Below are 24,371 nucleotides of genomic sequence, written 5' to 3'. Positions count from 1 at the left end.
GGTTAAAGTGAAGTACAAGAATATACTTCAAACTGGTAAATATTGGTATATAACTATTTAAAGAATTGTTGACATAAAGAATCATATATAAAAAACATTAATTTTAAAGCTAATAAGAAGGCAGACAAGCAAAAAACAGGTGGAGGTCCACGCGGTCCAGACCTAACCCCAGCAGAAGAGTTGACTCTCCAGCAAAATGCCCCATCGCCCTGTTTCTGAGGGCATTCCAGGGGGAAGCTCCTCCTCAGAACCAGTGGCAGGATGCAGTGGTCACTTCATTTCAGGTAAAGGATGGTCATTGCATATTTGTCCTCCATGTGTGCCATAGGTATGTTCCATATATAGCCCTCTTTTTTGTTGGGTCAGTTGCAGGGAATGTCATATCCCTTGAACCTGTGTCTGACCAACGAGATATTGACGAAGGTCAAATATTTGATGAAGACACTGTGTCTGATTATTCATCAGGAGAAGAGGCAAATTTTCCAAATAATGTTTGATCAAACTCCACTCTGATCAGTCCCATGTGCCCCAATCACATTTGGAAATCCTGGGTAATGAGAATGTTAGGCCGATTGTGAGATTCTTTTTGTAACTGTGGGTGTTTTAGCCTGTGTATTACCTACCTGCAATGGCATGAAACGCCTCTTTTATTGTCTGCACACGCAGGTGTCCAGGAAACACAATGAAAACCTGAAGGAAATGTTTCAGAGCCAAACAGACTTTACGAATTGCCTGGCAAACTGCACTTTTAGTTAGATTTTCCGCATCGCCAGTATATAAAAAAAGTGCCGCTTGCAAGAAACCTCAAAGCAATGCATACTGTCTGTGTGGTTGTGAGAGCCCGACTTCGCCGAGTTTGACTTCGAATATACGGAGCTAATAAATCTTTGAGGTACAATATTCCCCCTCGGCTAAAGCGGTATCTTTCGTACAGAATTTCCTCCGTGGTCAATAAAGGATCTTGCCGATCGCGCAAAACCCTCTTTATATGAAATTCTCTTCGTATAATTTGCGCACCAATATCAATTGGTCGCTCGTTCATGAACGGCGAAGCCCTGACTGGATGACTTCCACACCGTCACTGATCACGTGTGTAAACTAATCTTTGTTTACGCAGAACAAAACTGCTCCGAGCAGGTTTGAGGATTTGGATGTGGAGCTATAACAACACATCCAGCAAGAGTTTAGAAAAACTGACAGATCCAAGATCAGGCCAAATCGTCAACAATTATATCCGGCTAAGCGAGTAATCCACGTACGAAAAATATCCCCCAGGTTTGCTTTTGCTCCCCGACCATTGTTTTTTTTCCGATAAGTCTTGCTTTGTAATCGTGCTTTTTAAAAACTGGCTTGTTTTGAAAGTTTGCAGCCCTTCACTCGGTGTTCACAGTTGTCGTATTTATCCAAGGAGGAAATTTGCACAATTACGTGTACATTGATTTAAATCTAAACTGTTTAAATGTTTAACCTTTATCGAAAAACTACAGCGTAAGAACTTGAATAGCAAGCTAGAAAATTTGAAGTCAATTTACAGGCTCGGTTTGAGTGATACAGTACTACAGCAACGCAGCTTTGACAGCGATTACCTTCTTTTACGATTAATGGAATATTTTTTCGTTAAAGGAATTAACGTTACTTTCCTTTCAAATACCACTAGAGTACAACGAATCCTCCAAACATAAACGGTCGACGTTTGCGTAGTTCTACCCATACATTGAAATAGAAGTGGGTTACTGTGATGTTAAATATTGCTGCTTTTAATAGGGGTTTTTTCCCTCGCCCTTGGGATTAGTTTTCGCTGCGTGCGACATTTTTATTCCATTATCCTTGCTGGTTATTACGGGGCTGCACTTTCTTTCATTCGGATGTTTCCAAGTCACAGTTCTTGCAAGTACCCCTCGCTCCGGAACGCATGATTAGCCGGAGACGGAGCTCAGGGGGCGTACACATTCACGGTCGGAGTTTACATTGCAGATCCGCCCATATAACGTTTTCTGTTTGCATAATTCGTTTGCCTTTGCCCGTAAAGTGCAATCTAAACCTTTATTTCGGGCTTTTAAAATTGGCGGGCAGAAAGCTTCCAGTATGTTCTTTCATCGACTTGATGACCAAGACAATGCACCAATTAGGGCGCGCCACGTGACGTAAACAGGGCTTCGTTTAAATACAGCAAGGTCAGAACAAATTTCGCTTGTAGAAAGGAATCGACCAAACTGTAGACAGTGAGTAGTGGAGAGAAAGGAATAGGCTGTTTTATTTGATCAAAGACCTTGACATTAATACATGTCTTGACACTGTTTATCTGTAGTGAGTAGGATAGTGAATATATATCAATTGAACATTTTTGTTCTGCAGTATAATTCAACTTCAGGGTTATAGCCATATGTACACAGTATGATGATGATTCATTTTTTGTCAAACACCATTATATACACAGTACAATATATAGTAATGCTTAGTTGCTAAATTGTGCATTAAGTAGAAAACTTAAGTTTTAATAACTTAAGATGCTGCAGATGTTCTATCAGACGGTTGTGGCGAGCGCCCTCTTCTACGCGGTGGTGTGCTGGGGAGGCAGCATTAAGAAGAAGGACGCCTCACGCCTGGACAAACTGGTGAGGAAGGCAGGCTCTATTGTTGGCATGGAGCTGGACAGTTTGACATCTGTGGCAGAGTGACGGGCGCTCAGCAGGCTCCTGTCAATTATGGAAAATCCACTGCATCCACTAAACAGTGTCATCTCTAGACAGAAGAGCAGCTTCAGCGACAGACTGCTGTCACTGTCCTGCTCCACTGACAGGCTGAGAGGATCGTTCCTCACCCAAATTATGCGACTCAATTCCACCCGGGGGGGGCTAACATTATATAAAGTTATTGTCTGTTTTTACCTGCATTATTATCAATCTTTAATATATTTTTTTTTTTGTATCAGTAAGGTGCTGCTGGAGTATGCGAATTCCCCCTTGGGAGTAATAATCTATCTGAATAGAAAAGGACAATAAACATCACATTATAAATACTGAAAATGTTAAATGAGAGCAATACCACGAATTATGTTAAAATTATAACTATATGTAGCAATAAAGTAAATAGATAACTTTAACTTAATACAAGAGATTTTAACAATAACTCCTGAAGCTCTAGACCAGTGTGTCCCAAACTCGGTCCTGGGGACCCTCTGTGGTTGCAGGTTCCTAATCGGTGACAACACCTGATAGTGCTGATCTCATTTAATTAGCTGGTATTTTTTTTCTCTTATTCTACATTCAGAAAAGCACAGCAGCATGATTTTTACATTTATAAGACATTTAGAAATATTTCTTAGAATGGCTCACTTTAGCTGTCCTAGTTAGAAATTGACAATCCTGCCACATTTTCTCATTTTTATAGACTCCTCTAGAGATGGCACTAGTCTCACTTGAATGATGAAATGCCAGCTTATTTTTCTGCTGATTCAGTGATGAAGTCATCTCATGGCCAATTCATCATGTTATCAACATTACACAACCCTCCCTTTGTGCAGTCAGTTGTCCCCAGTAACCATTTCCAACTCCTTGCAATAGCACAAAAGTCTTCAAAACGACTGGGTACTCTTCCTCTGTGAGGTCACTGTAATGTAGGTCTTGAGTGTGGGGTTGTCAGGTGGCACAGAAGACATGTTAAGCACTATGCTATCAAATGACATTGCAACATGTGCTGTGCTATCTTGTGGTGCTTGCACAGGTGTTTTGTGCTGTATGGTGATCTGTCCATTGTATATCATCGGGTAGACCTCCTTGTGTGATGCTGCAGAAGTAGTGTGCCTGGTCCTAGATCTCTGCTTAAAGATTCCTCCTCCTTGACTCCTCTGTAAAGATGCTATGATCTATCTTGTTCTTTCCCTGACCTGTCTTGCTACTGACGGTCACTCATACAGCTCCCCTGGGGCCAGTGGCATCATGATCTGCCTGAGTTCCTCTAGCAGCAAGAGCCAAACTAAGCTGATCAGAGTAATGGGACTGCATATGGAACTGAAAAAATCTTGGAGATCAAAGTGCTTTAGAAACAGTGGAGGTGGAGTTTTTGAACAGGCTTTGGTGCACCCAAACTCATGTTGACCCTAAGCCTGTTCCTACTCAGACTAGAGCTGGCCCTGCATATACATCGCCCCCATATTCCCACCCCTCAACCCTTTCTTCAATGTAACATATGTATGATAGTGTAGTCAAAACTCCTGAGGTGGAAGATTGGTTAAGGACATGTGGTAAATTTGAACAGCATTGTGATGAGCACAAAGAACAAGACAGTAACAGAGGATTGTCATATTTGTTTCTACATCAAGCACCATGTGGAATCATATGTGTAATTTGTTAGTGTCCCCCGCCCCACCATGATTTCTCTTTGATGATTAGATAAAGCAGACATTAAACAAATGAGAATGGACTTTGTGTGGGCATACATGCTGCACAAGAGTCTAGATTTAGAATGTTAAGTCCAGTCACCCTATAATTTACCATTGAGGTGCCACAGACACCTGTTATCCATAAATGATCACTTGTTGAAATAGTTTTTTTACTTCTGTTCTTTTCTAACATTTCTCATAAATGAATAACTTTGCAAGGCCCACTTATTAAAAATACAATTGGTAGGCATGTTTATGCAAAGGTGAAATTGCAAAAGTTTTTTTTTTTTTTTTTAGGTTAAGTGTAGGGTGTGTTTGTATATGGGGGAGGCTGTGTGATAGAGGGAGTCACGGTGGTCCTTGTGATTGATGAAAACAGGCAAGGACAGGCTAATCTGTCTTAGTGAGAAGGCCTTTGGCCCTCAAAACTCTGAAATGGATTGAGGAGGATCTAGAACCTACCTACTGAGCACAACTATTGAGATGGAATTGAACAGCAACCTTGTGGGCAAAGTGTAGAGCTTTGGCTACATTACCATACTGACTTAGTGTAGTGCTTTGTGGTCCTGAACTGAGGAGGTGTCTATGAGGATATTATGTAGCCAGTGAGTATTCACGTCACTGTGTACAAATAGAAACCGGTAGGTGTAGACTGACATTTCCAGGCTTTCTTCAGATGTAGACGTAATGCCATTAGTGAGGCTTCCTGAAGATGATTAAGATGTATTGTGCAAAAGTAAGGTTATTACTAATGGTGAAATAACACAAGTTAAAGCAACTGACCTTTCCTCACACTATCCCTTCCAGTGAAGATGTATAATCTGATTCCTAAATTCTGACTAACTGCTTAGTTTAATTGATATTAAAGTAGAGATTGTTCTGGCATCTGTGTCAGAAGGCAAATTCTGGGGAAAAATGCCATGCACTGTAGGGTGAGGATGTCTGTGTAAAGCATCTGTGAGGACGTAGTGATGTACCCAGTCCACACATGCAGTCTGTCTGAAATCCAAAAATATGCAAAAACCAAAAGAAAATTGCCAGTTATTTCTAAAAATTTATAAGAAGCAAAGGTACTAGGGTGTTGTACCGTGTTAGCCATTCTGAATGTAGAGAAAAGCCAAGCAAAATGACACCTTTTATTGGCTAACTAAAAAGATTACAATATGCAAGCTTTCGAGGCAACTCAGGTTCCTTCAGGCGAGATGTAATCTTTGCTAAGAAACAAAGGAAAACTTTAAAGTCTGTTAGTCAAAGACCACTGTTTACTGGTTACATAAAATTAAAGCCCAATTATATAGTTTTGTGGATTCTGGAAAGTTTTTAGAATAATTTAGGAAAGAAGAGGCTTTTAAAATCTTAATAAAACAATATTATTCTGATGTTGGAGGTTAGAATCTGTCTTCATCCACAATAACTTAAATGAAAGAGCCCTGAAATTTTATGTAACCTGTATGTTATTGTGTTGGGGGATGATGGTTTATGGAAGATGAAAGAATGTGTGCTGCTAGCAGAAAACCTTTATAATCTGCATGTGCACCGCATTCGGTAAAGCAGTACTTGTTGAAATTATGCCTTTTTTGAACTGCACATTTGGTTTTAAGTTTTTGTTCATTATCTGGTTTATTAAAGAATGAGTCTGCTAAAGTAAATGCTATTTTGCAGGGGGCTCTTGGTGATTTTTGGGATTAAAGAGGGTCACTTGCTTGATCAAATGAGCTACATTTGCAAAACAGTCAAATGGAGCATGTTTAAACAACTTCCATATTAAATATAACACTAAAACTATTGTAATAATTCTTTGCATTTATATAACGCTTTTCTCACTACTCAAAGCACTCAGCAATTGCAGGTTATGGGCCTTGCTCAACAGAGCAGAGTCCCTATTGGCATTTATGGGATTCGAATCGGCAACCTTCTGATTGCCGGTGCAGATCTCTAGCCTCAGAGCCAACACTCTGCCATTGCGAGTCAGCTCTAAAAATTTTGTCAAATTACAAAAAAAGGACACCCCAGCACTCGTACCTGTACAGAGAGGAACATTTCATCTCTCGGCACAAACCTGGAAAATTTATTGTTGCAAATAACCTTATCCTGTAACTTATAAAACAGAGAATAGAGTACAGTGAAACAGAAAATGACAGAACCTGCAAACATCCCATAGTAATAAGGTTTTGGTTCATGTTTAGTAACCTGAAATGGCAAGGCAAGCGACACTAATTACCTTGTCCTCTGGGACTTGATCCAAATCTTCAGAATTTATCAAGGCAGTGAGAAAGTAGATCAAGCGAAAATATTCTCACAAAATAACTCGGACAGAAATTAATAAACAGATCTGAAGTAAGCACTCTGACTTGTAGGTCATAGATGAGTTACTGAAACCCCATAACTATCGCCCAACTAAAGATGCTTGATTGGTGAGAAACTGGTGGTATTCCAGCATTAACACCACCTTAGTGTGTTTTATCTGTTGAGCCCTTTATAGAGTTTAAGATAATTTCATTAGGAACAGCAAATAATAGTTTTATAATGTGGGATTGTAACCTCAATAACCATTCACTACATTTATATAGAACTTTTCAAGGTACTCAAAGCGTTTTACACAGTGAGTGGGGAGCCACTTCAACCACCACTAATGTGCAGCATCCTCCTGGATGATGCGACGGCAGCCATTTTTGTGCTGGTACGCTAACCACACATTAGCTGTTAGGTGGTGAAGTGGTGAGATAGAATTAGCCAATCAGAGACATGGAATGATTAGGGGGCCAGAATGATCAGGCCAATCCAAGAGATGAGGATGTACATAAATCTTTATGAAGGATGTCCAGGGATCTTTAATGACCACACAGAGCCAGGACCTTGGTTTTATGTCTCATCCAAAGGACAGTGCCATTTTTACATCCGTGTCCCCATCACTGCACTGGGGTATTGGGATCCACATTCATGCCACAGGGGAACTACCCCCTGCTGGCCTCTCCAAAACCTCTTTCAGCAACAACCCAAGCTTTTTCCTGGTTGGTCTCCCATCGTAGTACTGGCTGCACCTGAACAGGCTTAGCTTCAGGTGGATTTTAACTAAGCATTGTTGTTGGTAGGCTTTTAGTGAATTAAGATCCTTTTTAATTGAGTAATTAATGCCTTAGTCCTACTTTTTTTCTGTCCCCCATCTATATAGCAAGACCAAGGTGTATACCATGGGAAAGTAAGAGACATGATTTCAGAAAATCAACATCGCCTTCTTGTTAATATCAACGACCTCCGCAGAAAAAACGACAGGAGGGCATACAAGTTAGTACAATTTTTGTTTCTAAAATGGTGTATAGCATTTCTGTATCTGGGTAATGTAAACCAAACTACAGTACTTAGAATTTAAGATAGGAGGGGGACAATAATTAGTCTTGTAGGTATTTGTTGCATGTGTGTATGTATGTGTGTCTATTTGTGTATAAATATAAAAATATTGTCTTGCAAGATGGAGGTTCTTGATTTTACTGAATAGCTAAACCTGCCTGATTTTGTTTTGCCTTTTCTTCCTTCCAAAGCACTGAAGCTCCAATCTTCTGTGACATTGTTTATGCTGTTTGTCTAAGTATTTTGCCCATTTTTTGTACAGTTTTTTTCAAATTTACCTCCACCAGAAAATCCGTTTTTAATTTTCTGGTTTATAAAAAAAAAAAAAAAAAAAACACATTTAAGAGAGATTATACTGGATGTGAGTTTGACAGACAGCTGTGAAAATTAAGACTTAAAGATAAAATTCAAATCCATAAATTAGGAACAGAATACAATTGCACTTAATTACAAAACAAAATGTAACTATAAGCATATCCCAGTGGACACTGGTGGCTCAATTATCAGAAAGTGAAAGCTTTGTCAAACCACGCAGATGCTTCATGTACAGCTGAAATGTCTCTAAAATGTTATATTTTCTTAGTGTTTGAATAGCCTTGGGGTTTATGCTTTTGGTGATGCCTGCTGATGTAGCCCTTCACAAACTTCTTTACTGTCTAATATGTAAAGTATGTTACTTATCGTCTTGCATGCAGCACTTCTTAGTGCTAAATGCAAATAAAAGCTTTGTCTGTGTATATGTTTACTGTTTTAAAAGCTTATGTTTCTTCCATTTGACCTCTTACACACAGACAATTCTAAGTCACAAATTTTAACATGTATGTGTTGAAATGTGGGAAGAAACCAAATTATCCAGAAAGAAAAAAGCACTGACCTGGGCATAATGTGCAAAATGCATGAATAAGATGACAATGCAAGAGTTTTAATTGAGGTCTCTAGAATATAAATGAGTAAAAACATTTTGCTTTTCACTTATAATTTCTGTGAATTGTAATGTATGCTGAGAGAACAGTGACAAAAAAAAACAAAACTCTTGGATTGGTTGAATATTGCATAATTGATACAAAACTTAGATTTTAACCTGATTGCTATCCCAATTAAAAATTTGGTTAAATCACACAAAATTGTAGCTGCAAAGCTAAACGCCACAGTTTACACACATCAGACTAAGTTATACTGTACCAGTTTGATTAACCAAACTCTGCTTATGCAACATTCAGATGAATGACTTTTTAGTGCTAAATCCTAACCTGCATGCTTCTCTAACTTTTTCTGTTTTGTTTAGGTTACTAAATGATGCTTTTGGTGAGCTTATAGCTTTTCAAAGAGCTTTAAAAGATTTTGTGTCCTCAATTGATGGAACATATGCTAAACAGTTTGAAGAGTTCCATGTGGCATTTGAAGGAAGCTTTGGTGGGAAGCATGTTTCACCTCGGACTCTTACTGCTTCTTTGCTGGGAAGCTTGGTCTGTATTGAAGGAATTGTTACAAAGTGTAAGTTAAGTCTTAAGTTTTACATTCTTTGAATAATGAGTGTTTCATGTAAGTTTGTTAGAGTTCTTGTACAGTTTAAGTAGTGTAACTGATAAGTGGTGATTTACTACAGGCTGCAGCACAAAACTGCCATTCTTTAATTCATTTAGCATTGTTTAATGCTTAGCATATATGTAATGGTTATTTAATGATTACAATGATATTTAGGTTATTTAATGATTTCCTACTTGACAGTATGTTGTAAGCATGATCTGAAAGTGCACAAATTAAAACTTGTTCATGTTGTGGAAGTTAATAAGTTTTTTTTTTTTTTTTTTTTTAATTTTTGTTCTGGTGATGCACCACTTAGCTCATACATCTCTTGTCTCAGCAGTGTTGTTTTTAGTTCTGTTGTGTTAAGAAAGCTGATCATGATGCGTTTTATTTCTTTGCAGTGTTTCAAAACTTTTTTTTTTTTTTGTGGTAATGTTTAAGTCAGTAAAGGTATTTAATTTCCAAACACTGTAATAACGAAAACTTAAACCAGGCTTTAGCTGGACATGTTTGTCAAGTCTAGATCCAGGTGTACCTGCTTATGTGAGACACTATGTAATACAAAACTGTTTATATACCCGATGGACAACCCAAAACTTCTCGGTATCAGTCAATAGCTCGGAAGTAGGGTGAAGTTATCAGCTGTGCCTCTAGGTATTTCTTGCCTACAGTGTTGTTAACCACTCTGCCAAGTGGCATTGTGCGGGGTTGATCGAGATGCTTACTCCTGATATTTTACAGTGGCGCAAGTGACTAAGGCGTTTTTTTTTTTTTTTTGTTTTTTTTTTTTTAAACCCAAGCCGAATAAAAAAATAAAAGTCGGTCATATCAAACGCCAAGCCAACTAAGATCATACATTAACGGACTTGTCAATGAAGACGTGAACACAGTCGTCTGTTAATCAACATTACAGTGAACTGCTGAGGCATCTGCGGGGAAAGATGGGAAGAGGGGATTACCATCCTGAGAAGTCACACACGCAAAACAGCACTTCGTACACCGATGCACCGTGACAGCTCACCTGAATACACTGCGTTGTCGGTTAAAGTTTTTAATCAGAAACATTGTGGTTGTTACTTCACACCTCCCTTATTCGTCAGATCTCACTTCCTGTGGCTTGTGTGTTTCCTTAATTAAATTTTCACTAAAGAGAAGGTGATTGGCTACCGTGTTTAAAATAAATAAATAAATAGATAAATAAGATATCCAGGAAAAAGTCGCAGGAGACTCTAGACACGGCAACAAGAGCAGTACAGGAAACGTTTCCAGGCATGGAAGAAGCGCTGGGTGAAGTAAATTCTCAAGGAAAGTAATTTGAGAATAACTAAAATAGAATTTGATGCAAGTTGTAGAATATATATATATATATAACAAACAATTCCGGAAACATTTGGGACCCCAGTCGTATAAGTTTACCTATCTATATCTCTGTCAATTGTGCAAAGCTGACTCCCTCATTAACAGGTTGTTGTACCGAGTTAACCATTATGAATGTATCTTGCCCGAAGAAGGAACCTGAGTTGCCTCGAAAGCTTGCATATTGTAACATTTTTAGACAGCCAATAAAATGTGTCATTTTGCTTGACTCACTTCACTCATTAACCAAAACACAATTTCCCGTTTAGCTAAAAAAGCTGTAATTTGACAGGATCGTACATTGGGCATTAGGTATCTACTAAAGAAGACCGTTAAATACAGCAATATTTAGGGATAACCTCCCTACCCCCATTGAAAAACTAATTGCCCCAAGACCTCAAATGCCTTGACGGATTTCAGTTAGATTTGGTGACGTTGTAGAAAACAAAAATTAACCACTACGTATTTATTTGAGATATTAACAATATTCTAACGAATGATACATACTAACACTATACGTCCCCAGTTTCGGCACAGCCCTGACAGCGATTGCACGAAGAAATGGGGCGTGCCAGTTTATGCAAACGAAGGCACGTTTAGCCAGTGCTTGCCCATTTCATCGTATCAGCAACCTTGTGCAAATGCCGAAGTAGGGACTAGAGTTCCCATTAGTCAGTGCGCTGCTCCAGACGATTTAATTCCCGCTCAAAAGTTTAAAGGAGTGCGGTACAGACAAACCTTATACACCAACGCGGAAGATCATCAAAGGTAGGAATTGCAGCGCTTTGGGACGGCATTTTCATTACCTCTCTGGATTACAACTTTTTTATTGGAAGTGTTTCACAGCTTTAAGTGCGTTAAGACGCAGTTTTACCGTTAAGTTCCTTGACGACCCAGTGATAGAATTGGTTCCCCTTCGTGTCTCGAGCGCGATTAGAAGAGCGGGAGCGAGGAGTACCCTTGGTGAAACAAGGAAATATATTAAACAGTGTTGTCGATCGCTTCGACGGACTGGGAGTGTCCCATGTGACAGTAAATCTGAGATAAACTAATTTACATTTTTTTAATCGGTGTATAGACGTGTGTTTGGAAAAAGCCAACAGTGTTGTCCACCTGCATATCATCATTAAGTTTGAAATGCACAATAACAATCAGCATTGATTGCTTTTTGAAGTAAATAAAAGCAAATCGTACGGCAAAATAACCAATGGAGCCAAGACACCACTGAAGAAAATGAAGTGTGATTTTTTTTTTTTTTTTTTTCTGTATGCAGTAGTCAGAGATGCTGTTTTTCAGAATGTAATAAAAGAACAAGACCCTGCTTTTGAGCGAGTAAAAGTAGTTATTTTTGTTGGTAGAGTGTGGTAGACATGTAATCAAATCCACTGTATACTGACACAATACTAATTTTAGAGTTTGTTAATAGAGAGTCGAGATAGTTTGCAGGTTTTAGCTTTGGGTGAATCCATTTTAAATCACCCTTGTAACATTCTGTTGCAATCTTTTATACCAGCAAGGACTGTTAATTGCATGTTTAACAGCAATTAGCTCAAGCAAACAAATATTAACCCTGCTTTAAAAAAAAAAAAAAGAAATTTTGTATTCAGAAAAGTATCTAGTAGCACAGTAGTTCTGATACATCTGAATAACCATTGGCACTATAACTGAGGCCCACTAAAGTATGAACTCCTTGCAAAGATCATGTAGCAGACGTGGCATTATGAAAAATGTGTGTTTATGAAAGTGTTGTAACAGGAATCAATGTCTTTTTTTGTATTTTGAAATATTGTACATAAAAAATTTGGTCCTGGTTGACACAACAATGACACAGGGTTTAGTTTTGCTGCCTCACGATTAGTGTTCAAATCTTGGTCTGGGACCTGCTTGTGTGGTGTTTGCGTATTTCCTCTTGGTGTCCGCAGGAGGAGTTTTTTTTTTCCTTCACATGCATCTGGTTTTCTCTAACATCCTAAAGACTAGAATCTTAAGGGCTCAGTTTAGAGTTACCAATAATCGAGTATGGGAGTGCCCTGCCATGGACTGACACCCTTTCCAGAGTTTTTTTTTTTTTTTTTTTTTTACTGTTATGTTCAGTGATACCATGATTGGCAACAGCTCCATGCTACCCTAAATTGAATAAATGAATTAGAAAATGGTGGAACAGGTGAAGTAGATTATTTGATCAGTTTTCTAATTTTCAATCCTAGGCTCTCTGGTGAGGCCCAAAGTTACAAGAAGTGTCCACTATTGTCCTGCAACTAAAAAGACACTTGAAAGAAAGTACACTGATCTTGCTTCTCTAGATGCCTTCCCTTCAAGTGCTATTTATCCTACAAAGGTGATCTACTTTTTTGAGTATATGAAAAATGTGATTGTGTGCTTATCTTTAACAGATATGTTTGCTTTTCAAGTAAAATGTATATTTTTCTGTAAGCATTGTTTTTATGCAATTGTAAGACGTCTTGCCTTTTACAGTTTGCTGGATTAATGCATGAATGATTGCTAAAGGCTATAACAGACTGATTACATTGATTCTGCCAATATGATGTTTTACAACTGTTTGTGGTCACGGGTGTGCTGTAAGACCCAAAATCTTGAGTTTATAACTCCTATATTTTAGAAATTCCAAATACACTTTTTAAATTGTAATTAATGATTCCATAACATGCAAGCCTAGAGGCAGCACCACAACCTGATGTTTTCTCACCCAGCATCACAGTTTGGATGATGTTTTAGTGTTATATGCAGTATTTTGTTTTTCTTCAAGCATAACACACTATGCTTTAACCATATAATCTAACACTTCTGTTCCCAGAATATTGTTCCAGTAATGCTAAATGACATGCAGCATTGTTTATTGAGAGCAGTGGTTTTATGTATGTTAACCTCCCATAAATACTTTTCATGGATGCTGGCATTACGCGCATGACATGCTTGGAAATCCCTAGCTGTCACATTATGGCCCTTTTGCAATGATGTTTGCAGGACCTCCACATTGCTAGAGAGTAGCAATTGTACTGCTCACAAGAATATTATCTCATTGACTGAAATTTACAACTCCTCTGATTCTTTCTATCTTTACATATTTACCCCCACCCCTTGATCAGGAATATTTAAACAGTAACAAATATGCTGCAGTTTTTAAAATGTAAAACTGAAATAATTAGCTACAAAAATACTGTTGAATTTGAGTAACCCCGGACAGACATTTTTTTTCTTGTAATTTAGGCACTGTGCATCTTAATCATTATAGGATGAAGAAAATAATCCATTGGAAACGGAATTTGGGCTTTGTACCTACAAAGATCATCAGACTCTTTCTATTCAGGAAATGCCAGAAAAAGCTCCTGCTGGCCAGTTGCCACGCTCTGTAGATATCATTGCAGATGATGATTTGGTAGATAAAGTTAAACCTGGTGACAGAGTTCAGGTAGTGGGAGTCTATCGGTGCCTGCCCGCAAAACAAGGCGGGTACACATCAGCTACATTCAGGTAACCCTTCTTTAAATGCATTGATCTGAGCACACTCTATAATATAGTATGAGTGCCTGGATTCTCATCTTTGTTGTTTTTTTAAGAGTTTCTAATCCAAGTTTCTCATGTTGATACATTTTCCCAGTATAAAGGTAAATCCATCTTTCTTGTAATACTGCTTCTTTTTACTCATGCCAAATAAAATCTCTCTAAGGTAATTTTATTGTTTTAAGATTTGATTCAATGCAGATTATTTTAATGTTGAAATTAGGATGCAGTGGTTAAGGTTTTGTCAAATCCAAGCCTGACAACTCTTTCCACAATGTTTAAGTGTGTTTCTTCTCCTTGCTTGTTTTCTCCAGGTAGTCTTTTGCATCCCAGTACACATTAGTTATGTTGATCAGAGTGGTAAGGTGATTGAGTGTGCTGTTTGGCCCTGTGCTCCGTGTTGCCAGGGTAACTAGGTTTGTAAAATTAAGTTGTGTATAATAATGTGTCTCTGTGATATGAGATCTTAAATTAACAATGATCTGTTTAAATAGCTGTTATGATGAAAAAATTTTTTAAAATGAGTGACTGTTTAATGGAGAATAAAAAAAAAAATACTGCTTCTCGGTAAATAAACAGTAGAGACAAGACAGTTATTTCAAGAAGTAAATGTTATTAAACTGTACAGTAACTATATTAGTAGTAGTATGGTTGCATGTACGGAGTACTTGTTACTAGGGAATTTTTACCAAAACTTAAAAATGAATTGGACCTTAAAATGCCATGAATGCAAATTCCTATGTAAAACCTCTGTGATCTTGTCACTGTAAAGTGAAGCTAATTGTATTGGAAATAATGAGCCTTATGAGCTAGCAGAAACGCTTATGGACCTCAGGAGCTGTTACCATCTGCTGAGGACATTTAATAGTAATGTACAATCATATGAATGATTAATTCTTTAATAATTAATAATTCTTTGCATTTATATAGCGCTTTTCTCACTACTCAAAGCGCTCAGCAATTGCAGGTTAAGGACCTTGCTGAAGGGTCCAACAGAGCAGAGTCCCTATTGGCATTTACGGGACTCGAACCGGCAACCTTCCGATTGCCAGTGCAGATTCCCTAGCCTCAGAGCCACCACTCCTGATTGGGAACCCCTCCTAATTCTTTGGAGTTTTACCATTGGCCAAGCTTTCAAAGTAGCAACTTTCTTTTTATATATTACATGGCTTATGGAAACAGTAGTATTTCAGCAGTGACATTAAGTTTATTGGATTAACAGAAAATATTCAATACTAGCCAACCCGCGGCGTAACATACGCCGCCTAATTGTGTATTGATGGGTGAACACTTGCTGAACGACACAGTTGTCCAAATGGGGTGGGTTTGTGGATACCACTGTGAGTGAATGAAAAGATGGACCTCTGGAGAGAGCAACATACAATTGTCCGTGACTGAAAGTGGGATCGTCTGTGACGATGGAGGCCACGCTGGTGAAAGTTACTTCGACGGTAGGGATAAGTTTCAGCACTTGTTCATTAAGGTGTAGCGAGTCTTCGTTGTTGATGCTTAATATAGCTTGCGTACTGAGTTGTTCCGGAGTCACAGTTGAGAAACACTTTTTTTAATGTCTTTTAAGCACAGGGGAAAAAATTAACATGTGAAACATCCGTAATGTAATAAGCCACCAAGAAAAGTAACATTGCAACAATGCACGTTACGATCCGATCGCTGTAAACAGAAGTGAAAACAAAATCGAGGCCGGTGCATTCCTTAACTGCCTTGTAGCGCAATGGTAGTGCTGCTGTTTTGCAGTAAGGAGACTGTGGAAGATTTTGGGTTCGCTTCCCGGTTTCTCTCTGTGTGGATAGCGCTTTGAATACTGAAAACACTGGTATATCAATGTAATGAAGTATTATTATTCTTCTGCGTCCAGCACTCTCTCTCTTGCACGCCTGTATGCGTGTGTGTGTGTCGCTCGCTCTCTCTCACTCGCTGCACGTGTTCCTGCAGGCATACCAGTAAGTGAATGAAAAGATGGAACTCTGGAGACCGCAACATACAACTGTCCATGACTGAAAACTGGTTTTGGCAGATACATTCACATCTTTTTGAAAGTTTGGCCCTGTGCCTTATTAATTGTCACTGCAAAGGCAAATCTAACAGGAAATTGTCTTTGCTCAGATGCACGCGCAGGCTCTCTCTCAGTAGCATGCGAGCCCCTCCCCCTCTCTCTCAGAAGCATGTGAGCCCTCTCTCTCTGTAACATTGCAGCAGTTGTATAAACTTTTTTTTTTAAATGAGTTTTAAGCACAGGGGGGGAAAAAAAGGAACATTTGAACAAATCCGAACTTTATGTAAAAGCCAACCAAGATAGTAACATTGCAGGAGTTCACCATTTTTAATCAGGCAACTGACAGTAGTGGAGTCAGGCACAGAGAAGGTCCGCTGCTGAGAAAGCGTCTTGACTGTTGCAGGGCGGTGAAGCAGGTGAGACACTAATGAAAAAGAGGCACAGGGCTTATTGGTTTTTAAAGACTGCTTCCTTCATTGTGTTTTAACCTCAGTTTTAAAGGATTGTGCTGCCTGTGTGTGCCTCTGTCTCTCTCTGGCGCTGCCTGTGTGTGCCTCTGTCTCTCTCTGGCGCTGCCTCTGTGTGAACCAAGGTTCCACTGAGGTTGACTAATAAAGTCAACGTGGCTCAGAGCTGCATGTGGACTGTGGCACAGACAAACAGAAATGATGGCATGTTTTCCGAGGCATCGCGTCCGAGTTGGTGGGCGTGGCTCTGCGACTTGTCGTCGTATCCAATGGTCTTAGAGTTGGTGGGTGTGGCTCCTTCCTGCGTGCGCCATGGGTGTCTGTCTTGTAGGCGGCTTAGTGAATCCACGCCCCTTCCGGCGTGCTTTCCATGGTTGGCTATTTGTCTTCTGGCTTAGTGAATTTTATATATATATATATATATATATATATATATATATATATATATATATATATATATAGATGCATCATAACAAAATTTACAGGTGCATATATTTGGGCACCCCAACAGAGATATTACATCAATACTTAGTTGAGCCTCCTTTTGCAAATATAACAGCCTCTAGACACCTCCTATAGCCTTTGAGTGTGTGGATTCTGGATGGAGGTATTTTTGATTATCCTTCCATACAAAATCTCTCCAGTTAAATTTGATGGCTGCCGAGCATGGACAGCCTGCTTCAAATCATCCCTTAGATTTTCGATGATATTCAAGTCGGGAGACTGTGATGGCCATTCCAGAACATTGTACTTCTCCCTCTGCATGAATGCCTTTGTAGATTTCGAACTGTGTTTTGGGTCGTTGTCTTGTTGGAATATCCAACCCCTGCGTAACTTCAACTTTGTGACTGATGCTCGAACATTATCCTGAAGAATTTTGTTGATATTGGGTTGAATTCATCCAACCCCTGACTTTAAGAAGGGCCCCAGTCCCTGAACTAGCCACCCAGCATGATGGAACCTCCACCAAATTTGACAGTAGGTAGCAGGTGTTTTTCTTGGAATGTGGTGGTGTTCTTCTGCCATGCAAAGAACTTTTTGTTATGACCAAATAACTCAATTTTTGTCTCATCAGTCCAAAGCAGTTTGTTCCAAAATGAATCTGGCTTGCCTAAATGAGCATTTGCATACAACAAGCGACTGTTTGTGGCGTGAGTGCAGGAAGGGCTTCTTTCTCATCGTTCTGCCATAGATGTTCTTTGTGCAAATTGCGCTGAATTGTAGAACGATGTACAGATACACCATCTGCAGCAGATGTTCTTGCAGGTCTTGGAGGTGATCTGTGGGTTGTCTGTAACAATTCTCACAATCCTGCGCATATGCTGCTCCTGTATTTATCTTGGCCTGCCAGACCTGCTGGGTTTAACAGCAACTGTGCCTGTGGCCTTCCATTTCCTGATTACATTCCTTACAGTTGAAACTGACAGTTTAAACCTCTGAGATGGCTTTTTGTGGCCTTCCCCTAAACCATGATACTGAATAATCTTTGTTTTCAGATCTTTTGAGAGTTGCTTTGAGGATCCCATGCTGTCACTCTTCAGAGGAGAGTCAAAGGGAAGCACAACTTGCAATTGACCACCTTAAATACCTTTTTTCATGATTGGACACACCTTTCTATGAAGTTCAAGGCTTAACGAGCTAATCCAACCAATTTGGTGTTGCAAGTAATCAGCATTGAGCAGTTACATGCATTAAAATCAGCAAAATTACAAGACAACCCAAATTTTTGCACAGCCAGTTTTTTACATTTGATTTAATTTCATACAACTAAATACCACTTCACTAAAAATCTTTGTTCGGAAAACACCCCAGTACTCAGATGTTCCTAGGTAATGAAAGACATACCACAGTTATCTTTTTTTTTTTTTTTTTTTTTGTTGACAGTACAGTAGTCATTTATTATGCAGGCTGAGAGGTGTTCCCAAACTTTTTCATGACTGTATATTGTCTGCTTTCTCAGGAGCAAAGTATATTAAAAAAAAGTAAAAACATTTCACCTAAATATGCTGCATCTATAGAGAAGCTTTGAAATTTGTTAGTCGGTGGTGAAAACAAGGCCACTTCAAATCTCCAAATTCCAGCACTCTGGAATTGCTGATTTAATGCTACTTCTAATGTTTGAGTACATTTGATGATAAACTCACTGGAACTCTTATCTATCTAAACACAAACACAATATGATGAGACAGCTACTGTCAAATACTTTCTAAAGATGAATATTTTTATTCTGTGAAAGTGCTACCTTTACCTTGCTTTGTATTAATGTACTGTCCTGCCCATGCATCTAACCTGTCTGTTCAAAACTGTTAGCAAATGTACTAATGCCACACAATACTTAATTTTATATTGTGAATTTATCATATAAGGCCAAAAACCTTTATTAAAGTTAATGAATTTGAATCAAGTTTTACTGTATGTATTGCCATTTGCAGTGTAATCCTAAGAGTGCATTACACTGCATATACGATTACAATACGTATTAAAATGACAATTCTTGTCTTCATTTATTCTATCATTAAGAGTTTATGGAGTGTAGGAAGTCAGATCATTGTCTGTTTGTAGTTTGCTCGTAGTATTAGTATTATTAATGTCATGTACAGAATACAGTAAAATTCACACTTGCATGTTGTCAAATCTGTGATGGTTTTCTACGAGTACTTCGATTACCTTCCACCATTTTGGATAGCCTGTAATTTTGCATTAACTGGGAATGAGTCAGTGTGTGAGGTTCTCTGTGCCAAGTGATGTCCTGGCATTCTATCCAGGATTTGTTTCTGCCTAGAACCTGATAAAACTGCAATAGAAGAAGTAATAAAGTGCAACAAATGAATTTCTGTGAAATTTGTAACTGCAGTACTAAAGGAACTCATTATAAAAAGAAGTTAATTATAAGTACATTTTAGTCTGCCTCTCCCATTTTTTTTTTTCTATAATGGAAATAATGTAATTCTGGATAGCAGTACATGCTGCAGTCTTAACTGCAGAGACTAGGGTTCAGTTTATTGCTCAGTCAAATTGTGTGAAGTTTGATAATTTTCCTTATGTTTTAATGTGTTTTCTTTCAGTATTCTGTTTTCACTGCATAAGTGTTTCTATGTGATTAATTGAATACTCTAAATTTGCTTGAAAAGAGTGAGTGCCCCTGGATGGCCATTATACCCTTACCATGTTGATTCATGTATTGTGCTTATCAGATTTTTTGGTCCCCACAGATCTATAATGGAGAAATCATATCAGAACATAAATGGATGGACAAATAATGCCCCCAATGTTAAGATTTAAAATCATTAAAGTGTTGTATGTATGTATTTTTTTTTTTTTTTTTGCATTTAATATAGGACCATTTTGTTGGCCAATCACATTAAACTGATGAGCAAAGAAATTACACCAACATTTTCAGCAGATGACGTAAGCAAGATAAAAAAATTTTGTAAAGCTCATTCAAAGGTATGTGTGTGTTTTTTTTTGTTTTTTTTTTGACTTTCACTAAATATTTTGTTCTCAAGGTTAAAATGAAACATTTTTTAAAAATTCTCCATAAGGTTGATGCAACACCACCTCTTGTGTGAATTATGTAATTGTACATTCTCCTGTGTAGTTACTGTGTGAATGTACGTATATATATCAGGCTAACAGATCACATTAATCAATGTGTTTTTGGCTATTTTTTAGTTTTGTTTTAGTTAGCCTCAGACTTGGAGGCCAACAGTGAACACAGCTGTTTGGTCGCTCCACCTTTCTAGCTTTCATTTTCTTGGATTTGTTTTGTATTGCAGAATTTGGCAGCATCATTCTGCTCGTGGAGTGGTTTTCTTGTTTGGGAGTATTTAGAGTATTAAAACCTTATTGAAAAACCACAAGGGCTAATGGCAGTTTAACTGCATTAGCTAAGACTACAGTGGTTTTCAAATCAATGTCTTTTCGATATTACACTTTATTTTTATATAAAAAAATAAGTAACCAGACTCTACCTGATAGGAACCAACAGGATCAGCAACCGTATCCTTTAAGGTGTTTGCTGTCAAGTTAACTGTATGCAACATTTGCTAATATGATAAACTATGTAGATGTTGATCTCTGTTACAAGTATTAATTATCCACTTAACCAAACTGAAATGAGTAAACTTGCCACTTTCAGTCCTAGACATTATCAGAGCTCAAAAAGGTTTATTTCCTCTTTTAATCAGATTTCTTCCATTTTGGTTTGGATTTTAGTCCTGCATAAGTTCACGTTTGCTTTCACCTTGAAAATGAGCAGTTTCATACTGCAACCAACAAAATCAGTCTAACTAGGTGTTTTTGTTCTGGTATAGTAAGCTTTTTAAACAAGGCAAGTGTGTATATAAGATGAATGCAGACTTTACATTTGTTTTAAATATCTGGCATCCTTAATCTATGAATTCTTAATTTACCAAATATTTAACAGTAGTTTTAGGAACATTTAGTGTATAAACAAAGATCTATCTTTTCTTTGTCAGGATATATTTGACCGTTTGAGTAAATCCTTGGCCCCAAGTATCCATGGTCATGAATATATTAAAAAAGCCATCCTTTGTCTGTTACTTGGGGGGAATGAGAAAGTTCTGGAAAATGGAACTAGAATCAGAGGGGATATCAATGTTTTGTTAATAGGTAAGTTTAAATCTGAAATTATTTTCTTTTACCATTGTTTTCAATTTTTTTTTTAAAGCACAAGGCCAGTTCTTGTATATAAAGCCAGTTCATTGGATGACAAATTCATGCCAGCTCATACCAACTCATACTTTGACAGAAAAAGAAAGTTGTAGGCTTGAAGTTAGATTTGTGAAAGCCCAAAGGGGCAGGGTACATGGCTATATGTGTGGTAAACATTTTGGGGAAAGTTTGGAGGACGTGGGTATTTAAAAACAGATGTAGTGGCATGAAGAGTAGTCTGCACTTAGCAAGTGTTAAGAGATGTTTTGAAGAAAATAGGGAAGTTCTACTACTTGGTTGAGTTCATTTTATAGAAAAATGTGTAAGCGGCAATCTTCATTGAGTGTTGCTGCTTTTTTTTTTTTTTTTTATTCATTCATCCATCCATCCATCAATCCATCCTTCTAAATGTCAACATATTTTGAACATATTTTCCAGTTGCTACAGTATATTTGAATTTTCATGATTAAATGAGTGATGAAGAATATAGTGCAATATCAATGGCTGACTTTACATACATCAGGAACCACATGTGAGGAAGACATGTACAGCTGTCAGTTTTGTCTTGATTGTTGTTAAAAGCCTAGCACAATACAATGTAGAAAATTGCACTGACCTAATCCAGGTGTTCAGAATTCTTGAAAGTGTTGATAAATTGATTCAGCAGAATTCTTTCAGTTAAATAGCTAATTATGAATTATGGCAACAGCATAAATCAAGAAGAAATATATTTAAGAATAAAGCCAAGAAGTAGCGCTTCAAAATCGTGTGGGAATCTCAAACAATCTGCTTAATCGTGTGGTTAAAGTGGACATTTTAAAACTTTTAAAAAGTATTTGAAAGATATTGGGACAGTTTTGTAAAGCCAATTCTTTAAGGATTGTTTGTTGTTGGCCTATTTGTGTTAATTGTAAATTAAGTGCCTAAAGTCACTACAGGTTCAGGACAAGGCAGGACTCGCAATGAAATGCTAGTGATGTGCTTGAATACTGGCAAACACAGGCATACACCAGAGCTACCAACTCCAGTCTACCTTGTGTATGTCTGTGGGCCTGAAGCCTAATATACTTTTTAGGACGGCCAATTGAAGGCTAAATTCACTTGGTTTGAGTGTAGGAGGGTGTATGTCTGAGAATGAATTGGCACTCCATAATGAGTAGGCCTTGGGCCTGTGTTTAGTAAGCTCAAGATAAGCTTTGTTTCAGCTTGGTTTTAGGTCTAGTAAAGATGTTTCATTGAGTGGATGAAGGAATGTTAGAAAGAATAACACTTCGTAGATCATGATGGTAAAATTATTTGCTAAATTACTTTAAAACATTCATAATTTGATTCATAAAAACCTGTTTTAAAAGGAGTGAATTTGAAATGCTGTAACTTTGTTGCTTATAAACTTTTAATGTTAAATTTGCATTTTGTTGTTTTTGTTCTTTTCTGTATGCTAAACTTTCTAACATTTTGCAAAATTTCTTCTTATAGGTGATCCTTCAGTAGCAAAGTCTCAGCTACTTCGGTATGTGCTGCACACTGCCCCACGTGCTATTCCTACTACTGGTAGGGGGTCAACTGGTGTAGGATTAACCGCGGCAGTGACAACTGATCAGGAAACAGGTAAGTTATTACTTTTCATTTTTGTTTAAAATGTTTACTCACTCCTGCGGTGGGTTGGCACCCTGCCCAGGATTGGTTTCTGCCTTGTGCCCTGTGTTGGCTGGGATTGGCTCTAGCAGACCCCCTTGACCCTGTGTTCGGGTTCAGCGGGTTGGAAAGTGGATGGATGGATATTTACTCACATTTTAGGTAACATATCTGAGTTGCTTATATCTAAATTCAATCATCTTTAACTGAACTATATTATTTTTAAATATAAAAAAGCCTGCTTTAACAGTGGTTACTGCTGCTGCCTCAAAGCTCCAGGGACCTGGATTCAATACCCAGTCGAGTCACTCGTGTATATAAAATACGTGCATTTTTTCTTTGCATTTTATTTCTTGAAAAGTGTCTTCATATTAAACTTTTTCCCCTCAAAATGTGTGTTCTCAATATGAATACGTTTATTACAAAAAATGAATAAAATTTAGAATTGTTTGGATATGTTAAAAATGATACATATTTGGTAAACTGGAGAACTTTGCTTGAATGCAGACGGCCACTCAAGCATTTAACGCCAGAAGTTGTTACCTATTTTTTGTGTTCCTTATCTACAGTGGGTGTAGAAAGTATTGCTGCTACCACAATTTACTGTTGCTACCAAAATGAGCATTTTATTCAATTTTTTTAACACATAACAAAATGTACTTTATTTTTATTGGTCATTATCAATTTTATTTTAAGTATAGTTTTAAAAAAAATAAAAAAATAAAAAACTGGAGACGGAATACACAACTATGCAGAATCTTCAAAAAGAAGGTGGTTTTCCCAGAACTCATTGACTAAGCAATGGCACCAAGTTAGAAAATGTATGCATGGAGTAAATTTCAGTTGTATTCTGGGACTTAACTGGCTTGAAAAGGTGGAGCGTTTTAAAAAAAATTTTAGTTATTATTTCAGTCTGTTTTGTTTTTGTATAAATGTAATGGGGACATTAAAGTGATAATTACATGTATTAATAGACTACATTAATTAATGCTTTTTAACAGTCCTATAAAATGTCGGGTACTTGAAAATTATCCCAAACAGGCATGTTAGTGGCTCAATAGCTTTCATAGAAAGCAGATTCCAATTCAAGTGATATAAAGCAGTAAGTGGTGTGATACATGTCTTGTATTTGGTTGTGGAAGGTTTATGACTAATTGTAGTTTAAATGTCATAAGCATAACATTGTAAAATAATTATCTGGAGTTAGTCTTTGAAGCTTCAAGATAAAATTTTTGGCTGCGTTGTCCCACGATAGAGAGCAGGTCTGGAGCTTTGGCGATTAAATTAGTGTTAGAGAAATACTAAATCATTATGATCAGTGAATGTAGCAATGGGTTTGTTTATAGTGTAACATAAATAATATGTTCATATTTGTTCACTCTGCTTGCAAAGTGATGCTTGCATAATTCCTTTTTTCTTGCAATCATTCCTAGAAAAGTGCCCTTTT

The 24,371-nt window shown here is 37.7% G+C and overlaps 1 protein-coding gene across 1 annotated transcript in view; it reads left to right on the top strand.

Moving 5' to 3' along the window:
* The window catches only part of mcm3l (MCM3 minichromosome maintenance deficient 3 (S. cerevisiae), like), a 54,437-nt gene that overhangs the window by 1,257 nt on the left and 28,809 nt on the right, over window positions 1-24,371 (top strand). The window contains exons 2-8 of the mRNA XM_028803469.2: window positions 7,554-7,666; window positions 9,015-9,223; window positions 12,820-12,950; window positions 13,866-14,104; window positions 19,954-20,062; window positions 21,094-21,247; window positions 22,766-22,897. Of these exons, the coding sequence (XP_028659302.1) occupies window positions 7,554-7,666; window positions 9,015-9,223; window positions 12,820-12,950; window positions 13,866-14,104; window positions 19,954-20,062; window positions 21,094-21,247; window positions 22,766-22,897 (1,087 nt within the window). The remainder of the gene's footprint in view (window positions 1-7,553; window positions 7,667-9,014; window positions 9,224-12,819; window positions 12,951-13,865; window positions 14,105-19,953; window positions 20,063-21,093; window positions 21,248-22,765; window positions 22,898-24,371) is intronic.

The sequence above is a fragment of the Erpetoichthys calabaricus genome, chromosome 6 (genome assembly GCF_900747795.2).
Source record: "Erpetoichthys calabaricus chromosome 6, fErpCal1.3, whole genome shotgun sequence".
Lineage (NCBI taxonomy): Eukaryota > Metazoa > Chordata > Cladistia > Polypteriformes > Polypteridae > Erpetoichthys > Erpetoichthys calabaricus.
This window is presented reverse-complemented; position numbering and strand designations above follow the sequence as displayed.